Source organism: Plectropomus leopardus, chromosome 4 (assembly GCF_026936395.1).
Source record: "Plectropomus leopardus strain MGB_pleo_1.0 chromosome 4, ASM2693639v1, whole genome shotgun sequence".
Lineage (NCBI taxonomy): Eukaryota > Metazoa > Chordata > Actinopteri > Perciformes > Serranidae > Plectropomus > Plectropomus leopardus.
This window is the reverse complement of record NC_142179.1, coordinates 36,687,809-36,697,912: the sequence shown is the minus strand read 5'-3', so window position 1 is coordinate 36,697,912 and position 10,104 is coordinate 36,687,809. Positions and strand designations below refer to the sequence as shown.

At 40.6% G+C, this 10,104-nt stretch overlaps 1 protein-coding gene across 2 annotated transcripts; it reads left to right on the top strand.

Annotated features, from left to right (window-relative positions):
• Window positions 1-1,917: 1,917 nt before the first annotated feature.
• Window positions 1,918-9,620, top strand: isl1a (ISL LIM homeobox 1a). Of its 2 annotated transcripts, none has more exons than XM_042488789.2 (6): window positions 1,918-2,089; window positions 2,471-2,660; window positions 3,582-3,841; window positions 4,780-5,063; window positions 6,183-6,350; window positions 8,766-9,620. In XM_042488789.2, exons 1-6 carry the CDS (start codon window positions 2,062-2,064, stop codon window positions 8,880-8,882), a joined length of 1,047 nt encoding a protein of 348 aa, XP_042344723.1. In that variant the 5' UTR covers window positions 1,918-2,061; the 3' UTR covers window positions 8,883-9,620. The 2 variants fall into 2 exon arrangements, with proteins under 2 accessions (XP_042344723.1, XP_042344722.1); XM_042488788.2 differs by having other exon boundaries at window positions 1,920-2,089; window positions 4,777-5,063.
• Window positions 9,621-10,104: the final 484 nt, after the last annotated feature.

Here is a 10,104-nt window from a genome sequence, read left to right as displayed (position 1 = left end):
ATTTGTAGAAGAAGTAGGGGTAGGGGGAAATCCATGCATTGTACTGAATTATATTTGTTTGGCAATATCATATTGTCAAAGGGATGCCAGGTATTTACTTAGATAAATAGATAAATTATTAAAATTATTAAATCCAAATACAAATTAAAGTCTTGGTAGATAATATAATTGGTTGTTTTTTTAGTCCAATACATACATGTTGCTGCAATAAAAGTGACTGAAATGTTATAAATAGGCTGAAAGCTTAATCTTAAAAGAGGTGTTGAGAAAGTTTTCCTTTGGGGACATAATATACAGCTCAGAAAAAGGTAATAAATCATATTATGCCACAATCTTTGAAGCACATTGAAATATTGCTTCTTTTGTGAAATATTTTACTTACGTTATTTTATGCAATTCTATTTCGTCTACTTGCAAGTGACTTTTTGGAGCATGGCACAAGAATGTCACTATACACATTGTGCTTTGTGTGACTGTGTATATGACAAATAAACGTAATATCTTTACACTGAGCCACATTATTTATTTCATTTTTGTCATTGCAATACTCAGCATTTTGCAATATGTTTAAAATTGCAATACCATTGTATGGTGACTTATGTATTGTGATAATGTCAAATCTACTAAAATGGTATTTCCCACCCCTATATATAGATAGTTATAAAACATTTGGGTCTATCAATCCATCCATCTATCTATCTATCTATCTATCTATCTATCTATCTATCTATCTATCTAGGAATACATATTGGAACCCACAGAGTTCATCTTTTTATAGCTGCACCATGGACATATTCTAGAAGCCCACATTTCTTTTGATAACCTAATTCTTGTGTTTTATAACACACATCCCAACATGTCTCAAAAAAGAAACTGTTTCCTGATGGAGGTGGTTATAAGCTTAAAGGTAGACTATTCCTTTTTTTTTTAAAAAAAAAAAGAAGACTCTACAGATAAAGCCTGCTGGAGGCTCAAGGTGTCCTGTCTGCTGCTGCTGCCGAGTGTTTACAGCGTGAGTAGGTTGCTAACACAAGAGGGCGTGTTGGTGTGTGTCAGAGCTGCTCCTTCGGGTCCTGGCCTGTCACTGCTCTGATTTAGAGCTCTCACCATCAGCCGTTCTCTGCTGGAAAAAAAAAAGAAAAAAGGAATGCTTTGCTGATATTTTTCGTTATAGGTTTAAGGATTACGCGTTCCTCCAGGCTTTCAGATAATTCTCCAAAACATGATTCAGCTGTTTCTTTTCAAGGTGATCATTTAAACGTGCTCTCAAGAACGCTGTTTACTGAGTTTCTGACAAGTTAACTGTGAGGATACACGGGTTTTATCTGACAGAAACACAGGGCACCATTTATCCATACCTGTTTTACGCGTAGACAAATGCGCGCCTTTGTTAGTTTGGCGCAATATTTTACGCCATGTCTCAAGACTGCAACTGTGTCAAATATAAGTCATGTCTTGTTCAAAATATGCCTGAGATTTTTTTTTCTTCATTTTGTGGCCCTCTGTATGTCGAGGTCAATTTAAAAGTTAAACGTATGATGGAGTGTGTGTCCCTTTATGGCAAACACTCAGCTGACCATGTAAACAAGATCCCACTCAGCCCCAACAACACACTAAAAATAAGAGATAAAATTAACAGAGAAAAGAGCAAAGCAAAAAAACAAACAAAAAAAAAACAAATGATATGCAGCAATAAGTGTGCCAGCGTGTGTGTGTGTGTGGGTGTGGGTGTGTGTGAGAGAGAGAGAGTGCGTGATGTGTGTGTGTGTGTGTGTGTGTGTGTGTGTGTGTGTGTGTGTGTGTGTGTGTGGTTAGTGCCGGTCAGGGTCTGCAGAGCCAATCAGCTGCTCATTCAGATGACGTGCTGCTGTCCTACGTCAGCCCCCGCCGCTTGTCAGAGCTCCACACACACCGGCAACAAACACATACACACACACTCCCTCTCCGAGCCGGACAGCACAGCCCCTGGCCCGGCAGCCCCGGCAGCGGAGGACACATCCAGGCTTCCAGGCGCCGCAGCCCGCTGTGACAGTGGACCTAACATCGCCTTACTTTGTGGACATGGGAGACATGGGGGATCCGCCGAAAAGTAAGACACTTGGGATGCGATACTGGAACTAAAACTATGACAAGTTGAGAGTTGATTTTGTTTTTTTGTTTTTTTGTTGTTTTTTTTTTTTTTTTTGCGGTGCCTGAAGACACAAGTGGCCTGTTGAAATATTTGCTGTCGTAAAATACTAAATTGTGGAGTTACTGAGGCTTTGAATCAGCGAGTTACACGCACACTTTTTTTCAGACTATCAAAAAATAAAAAATAAATAGAAACATGTAAAAAATCTTATATTAATTATAACAATCACAAAAACAAAACAACAATAAAACAGTAAAATTAATAATAATATCAATAACTATATAAAGACCATTATTATGAGTGTGTGTGTGATGTGTCCTGCTCGTGCTGCTCTTCCAGAGAAGCGGCTGGTGTCTCTGTGCGTGGGCTGCGGGAACCAAATCCACGACCAATACATCCTGCGGGTCTCCCCGGACCTGGAGTGGCACGCCGCCTGTCTCAAATGTGCCGAGTGCAGCCAGTACCTGGACGAGTCCTGCACGTGCTTCGTCCGGGACGGAAAGACTTACTGTAAACGGGACTACATCAGGTAGGACGGCCGGGACGGGACGAGACTTGACAGGACGACCCCTCTTCACAACCACAAGAGCTGGACGGCGATGTGGATTATTATTATTATTATTAAAAATATATTTTAAAATATCTAATTGGTAATGTTCGGACTAACTGAAATGGCATGGAGCCCTCGCTTGATTTTGTTAAAATGATTTTTTTTACATTACAATAGGCTAATCATTTTTACTGCTACAACAACTTGTTGTGGATCGTGCGTCCTAACCAGAAATGTCAGCGTTTCATTCACTTTTGTTGACATTAAAACCACTGTACATCAGCTCCAAATAAGTATTATTTAGTCATCAGTTATTCCTATCAGACTGCAACATCCCACACGAGCTACATTGTGATGGACCCGAGGAAAACCGTAAAAATATCACTGAGCTATTTTTATTATACAGGCTGTATATTACTCACTGATTTGGTGCTATTATACATAAACAATTCGTCGACTACAACTCAAGCTGGCCTTCATTTATTGTTTAATAATCACCAAATGACTGTTACAGATATGAGTCACACTCAAAAGTTCATTATCTCGAGGCATATCGTAAACACACTTTCATGTCACTAATACTAACAATATAATAGTAATAATAATAATAATAATAATAATAATAATAATAATAATAATAATAATAATAATGTTTTACAAATACTATAAATGATGCATACATGTCTTATATCTTATAAAAGCGGCAACACATCATCATCATTATTATTATTATTATTATTATTATTATTATTATTATTATTATTATTATTATTATTATTATTATTATCATTACAAATAATCGATGGCGTTATTTCTGTCATTTTGTATATATTATAAGTGCATGCAGTCACACTGATCGGACCGTGTGTGTGTGTGTGTGTGTGTGTGTGTGTCCCGCAGGTTGTACGGGATTAAATGCGCAAAATGCAACATCGGCTTCAGCAAGAACGATTTCGTGATGAGGGCCCGCTCCAAAGTCTACCACATCGAGTGTTTCCGCTGCGTGGCCTGCAGCCGACAGCTCATCCCGGGGGACGAGTTCGCGCTGCGGGAGGACGGGCTCTTTTGCCGGGCAGACCACGACGTAGTGGAGCGGGCCAGTCTGGGTCCCGGGGACCCGCTCAGCCCACTGCACCCCGCCAGACCACTGCAGATGGCAGGTAAAGTCCCGGGGAGTTGGGGGACAGACAGGACTTGATGACTGTAGTGTGTAACTGCTGGGGGACATACGCTTCTCGCAGCTGGCTGACTCGCTGCCTTTTTTCTGAAGTTCCAAAGTCTCTTTGCGTCAGTGGATTTTGCTCAGGTGTAAAAAATAAACGGATTCTCCGAGTTGACTCTCCATGGCAGTGTTCTGTTCCATATTGGGTGAACAGCATCTCTTGTATTTCCACATGAGCTGTGTGCGCACGCTGTCAGAGCGCAATGTCAGAGTGATTTACTGTCCAGGTTTGATCTCTGTTTTAATGCAGCTAAATGTCACGCAGTCACGGGGAGGCTGCTCCCTGTGCCATAACTAACAAGTGAAGCTTCTCTACGTCCGCATTTGACTCTTTAATGTTGGACTGCTGGACGTGTTTTGTCTTTTACATTTCCTTTCCCGCATACCACCGAGGCCAGGCTCGGCAGATTAGATACAGTGTCAGAAATACACCAAGTTATCACTGCTTGAGGAGGAGGAGGAGGGCGGAACGCGGCTGTGGGTCCGGGATGCGTTAAGGCTGTGCGCCGCTCTGCGTTTCTGGAAAGGGTTTGAGGTTTTCTCAAAAAAAAAGCGCCTTGGCTTTGTAACGGATGTTTTGACCTTGGATCAGATGAGTCAATCAGAGCTGCTACATTTAAACCGCATATGCAGTGAAGCCTGGAGCTCCTGAGCCCCTAAATACGGTTATATTTAGAGGCAGTTTGCCACAGGACTATTTATCGAGGTTATTAGACGCAAAGTTGCGCATCATGTGTTGCAGGAACATTAGACGGACAAAATACTTGATAAAAGTCATACCCCGCTGTTTTGTCACCATGTCTCGCCTGCCTCTGAGACAGATAAATTAATTGTGTCTTCCTCTGGGCTGTCTCCCCCGTCCTTTCCCAACAGCAGAACCAATCTCGGCCCGGCAGCCCGCGCTGCGGCCTCACGTCCACAAACAGCCGGAGAAGACCACCCGGGTCCGGACGGTGCTAAACGAGAAGCAGCTGCACACGCTGCGGACTTGCTACAACGCCAACCCGAGGCCTGACGCCCTCATGAAGGAGCAGCTGGTGGAGATGACCGGCCTCAGCCCGCGGGTCATCCGGGTCTGGTTCCAGAACAAGCGGTGCAAGGACAAGAAAAGGAGCCTGCTGATGAAGCAGCTGCAGCAGCAGCAACCCAACGACAAGACGGTAAGAGGACAAAGCTGGATAAGTTTTCAGACTGGAATATGCACAGAACAGAGATGTTTTTAGAGTTTATGTAGGCCTGTTCTACTGTTTGCCCCAAGCTGGAGCTTAAATTTTGCAGCCCTGGCTGCTTTTACATCAGAGACACTCAAATTGCAGTCCCTGGGTCACATCGGGCCCCCAATATGGTGCCGGAAGCCCCAACCATTTACTTATTCAGGATAAAAATAAAGTGATGCACACTGTGAACTGCTTTTGTACTTCGGTGCCAGAGTGTTTAAAACAGCATCAAAACAGGGCTTGACTATATAAAACAAGTGTTAATGGAGGATCCCCACAACAGAGCCCCCAATATCCTAAAATACTAGGGCCATCATAAAATCCAAGAAACACCCTGAAATCCAAGAAATATCCTGATATCCAAAAACGCCCTGGAATCCTTGAGATTTCCTAAAATACTAGAAACGTCCCAAAATGCCAGAAATGTCCTAAAATTCAAGAAAATCCTAGAAACATTCTAAAATCCTAGAAACGCCCTAAAATCCTAGAAAACCCTTAAACACTGATATTTCCTAAAATCATGCACTTGGCTGCTGCGACTGGCCCTTGGCCTCCTGTCATTTTACAAAAGTGGCCCCCAAGCAAGGCAGTATCCTTTACATCCTTAATGATGATGTTTACCCCAGGAGTACATTTAAGGTAGCCTCTATTTAAGCATGATGACCAATAAACTAAAGTCAGTTTTATTCATAAAGTGATGTTATAATGGCCCTAAGCTGCATGTTTTGGGATGTGTGCGTAAAGCGATTGAGGATAAGGCCTCGGGCTGCTGTAAGAGCTCAGAGTCATGCACCAGCTCACATGGGCCACTGAGGTCATAGACAAAAAGCTCACACACACACAAACACATTCATCTGTTTATTTGTTTGCTTGCTTATTGATTGTTCTGCTGATTGACTGGTGGATTCATTTCAGACCCCCCCCCAACAAACACACACACACACACACACACACACACACACACACACACACACACACACACACACACACACACACACACACAGCCCATCTGTGGAAGCTGTGTAGAGGAGTGGGTGCTGACCACCGCCTCTTTTCTCTCAGAACATCCAGGGAATGACGGGCACCCCGATGGTGGCGGCCAGTCCGGAGCGGCACGACGGCGGCATCCAGGCCAACCCGGTGGAGGTGCAGAGCTACCAGCCGCCCTGGAAGGTCCTCAGCGACTTCGCCCTGCAGAGCGACATCGACCAGCCGGCCTTCCAACAACTGGTGCGTCCCTTTTTTCCTTCACTAAAAGCTCTCATGCTTGAAAGTATTTATTTAGTTGCAATATTCAGTTTCAGATCTGAGCTCATGCATGCAGAAAAGTGCAATCTTGTCTACGGAAAGGGTGTTTAAAATTACAATTTGACCATACAAATATGTGCATGTTGGGATGTTGGGGTCTAGACCACGATGGAACACTAAATTCCTGCATCGAAACCAATATACAAAATTATTTTAGTTGACAGTCCTCAAATTCTCATATTGAGTTTAGCTCCATGTCGTCTGATCTTTTTCTCAAACTCGGGATTTTTCCGTGAAGATGCGCAACACAGGGTGGTTTCATGTTGATGTTTCCTAGTTTTGCAACATTTTAAGCTCAGTTTTCACCTTAAAGCAATAAGAAGAGTTTTTTTATTTATTATAATTTCATTTTTTTTTTTATCAGAACAGAATAACAAGAGCAGCTGGTTTTAATGAAGCTGTTAACGCCGGGCCAGGTTTTGCTTTTTAAGCGGCCTCAGTCTATTCAGAAGCTTCCACACGTGTCAGTCATCTCTGCGTGTTTCTATTAAATATTAGATAAAGGAAGGCCTTTTAAGGATTTTAAGGATTCTCTTGATTAAAAAAATAAAATAAAATACACCTGTCCCGTCAGGGATGCCCCTGGTGTGTTTTACGCACAAACACGGGACCAAGGATGAATTTTAAACCTTTGAAGATACATTTATTTTTATAGTTTCATTTCTGTTGGAGTGACGCATCACAGATAGCGTGAGTCAATCTCCTGAAATCTGCTAAAATGAGCCCCATTAGTGCATTATTAAAGCAAGAACCGGGATGATCTCAGACACGAATAAATACATATTGCTTGAAATAAGACATTGCCCTCAACAGATCCTGGGGCTCACATAATTTCATGGTCAGCAGATAGTGTTGTTTTATTTATTTACCTTTTATTTAATTCCATATACATCACTTGTATGCTTAAACGTTCTTTAGAGGTTTGAATGTGAGTTTTAGACTAAAAAAAACAGACTGTAAAATCCGCACCTTTTGTCGTCTGTGTGTGCGTGCTTATCCAAACTTTCTGAATGTGAGTTTTTTCAGACTTTCAGACTTTTCCTTAATTATTATTATGTTTTGTTATTATTATGCAGAAGCTTTGATGAAAAATAGATCTTCCATCAGAGCGAACACCAAAAATTGTTTTGGGGGCTAAAGTAGATAACAGTCCCGTTGCAGTGTGGTGCAAATCCACCGACAATTAATTAGGCTAAAAACAAAAATCATTTTCAATCAAACTGATGGTCACTGTGATGAATTAGGCCTAAAGTCAAACCATTGGCAAATTCATTGTCGTTGATAAATATACCGAGATAAATGAGCAGCAATAAGTACACTGTAAAACCTGACAAGCTGACTTTACTTAAAAAAAGAACACCAATGGCATTAAAAATGTAAGTAAATGTAACTGTTCATCTTAATTGATGTGTACTTTACATTTAACCGTTAAATTAGCTTAAAATTTAGATCATTTTACTCATTTTTTAAAGTTGTTGCAACTTAAAAATGACAACTACATTGCTCTTTTTCAGTGTTAGCAACTTCAACAAACCAAGTCCGTCTGATTTAAAATGATCATGCAAAGAGGATTTTGCCGATGATGAAGTTTGGAGATCTGCAAGTTCTGTTTGCTTAACATGTTTAAGAAAATACTAACGTGATTGATTAGTTTGCAACCAGCAGAATACATATATATATATATATATATATATATATATATATATATATATATAGCACAGTGAACTTGGTTTACTGAAGTTGCTAAAACTTAGAAAGATTTATTTAATGACATTTTTCACTTTTATGTTGCACAACTTCACAGAATTAAGTAAATAAAATTTTACTTAAATTAGGAAATTTAACAATTGAATATAAAGTAAACCAAAATTAAGAATAATTAGATTTAATTACATCTTTAAAGGCAAATGGTTTCCTAGATATATATTTTTAAATTAACATCAAACTGTCAGACTTTATGATGATAAATCACAGCAAACTTGGTTTACTAATATTACTTTGAACGGTTGATTTAATGAAACTTGACATTTTTAAGTTGCAACAACTTCACAAAAATTAAGTAAATACAACTATATTTTACCACTAGATATAAAGTAATGATAAATTCAGACTACTATTTGTTATATTTAGGCGGCTACTTATGTTTTTCTAGGCAATCAGTTTCCCAGATTTAAAGGAAAATCAACTTTTCATATTTTACAGTGTTGTGAATGGACTCTAACATGCATGTTTCCTTATTATCTGACAGCTTTTGTGCCTCTATACATTTTAAATACACCACACACCCCTGTGGTGTATCCAGATGTTTTCTGACCGCTGCCTGATGTGTACCTGCAGGTCAGTTTCTCGGAGGGGGGACCGGGTTCGAACTCGACGGGCAGCGAGGTAGCGTCCATGTCGTCTCAGCTTCCAGACACGCCGAACAGCATGGTATCCAGCCCCATCGAAGCCTGAGCAGCCGCCGCGTGGACGGACTTGAACTGGACACACAGCCGCCCCCTCCTTCCCCCTCCCCTCCAATTCACCCCCCTCCACGACTGCACCAAACAACCCCCCTGGTTGTATTTTGACACTGTGAAGACAATCATGGGATATTACCACAGCCACACACTCTAATGTCCATCCAGAAGAGACAGACGGATGCGTCATCATGGCCCGGTGCTGCACGTTGCTCACACGCCTGGTTACAGTTGCCAAAACGAGAAGACATGACTCCATCCATCCATGGGACCTCCGAGGAGGAGACTCATCTAAAATCCTAGACTTGCGAAATGCTGTGCGCTACTCTAAATAGAAAACTGGTGTTTTTCTTTCTTTTTTTCTTTTTTAATAATTCGATCCACGCACTTCGTCAGATAATAGACCATGGGATGGGAACAGCACTGCTTTTCTTCATTTTTTTTTAACTACACGATCTCCTCCGTGACCCGAAAGCATTTGCAACAAGGTATACCTCTATTTTGCCACAAGCTTCGTGGGACATTTGTGTGAATCAGTGTCCGTCCAAGATGACTTTTTTTTTCTTTCCCAAAGATGTGTATAATTAATCATAAGTTAAAAAAGACCGTTAGCTCTGGAAGAAAATGTTTCGTTTGTTCCCGTGCAACAAAAAAATTATTTATTATTTATTGTCGACAAATTTGCCACCTTTTGTGTAACTTTCTTAACTGAAGTAAAAAGAAACAAAAACGACTGGAGTTTGGTCTGTCGGGTTTCTATTATAATTTAATGTTTGTTTTTTTTTTTTAATTACAAAATAGAAGGCTTAGAGTTTTGGTTTTTTCTCTCCTCTTTGTGAGCATTCACACACGAGGCGGAACATCAGCTCTATTAAATGGCTTGATGGATATGCTGCTGTGGGTAATTGGGTGTCATGTTGGTGCAGATGCTGTCTCAGTTTACCTGCTGGCTGCCGAGCTGCTTTAAACTCCACTGCAAAATCATCTCCATCTTAAAAAAAAACAAACAAAAAAACTGTGGATTTCTGAAAATCTTGTTTTATTGAAACAAAGTGATCAAATGTGACAGGGGAATTCGATTATTTGACATGGATTCACCCCCTTTCATTTTCTTTCAATTTTTCTTCTGGATTCATTATCTTGATTTGCCATCATCTGTCCTCATGTTTACAGGAAAGATAAACAATTTTAGAATATTCCAACACAATAGAAACTGC

Bases quoted from the DNA above. Each gene is read 5' to 3' on its own strand.
- isl1a (XM_042488788.2), top strand. From the start codon at position 2,062: ATGGGAGACATGGGGGATCCGCCGAAAA. The intron at 2,661-3,581 runs GTAGGACGGCCG...TGTGTCCCGCAG, and splicing joins TGTAAACGGGACTACATCAG to GTTGTACGGGATTAAATGCG. The intron at 3,842-4,776 runs GTAAAGTCCCGG...CTTTCCCAACAG, and splicing joins CAGACCACTGCAGATGGCAG to CAGAACCAATCTCGGCCCGG.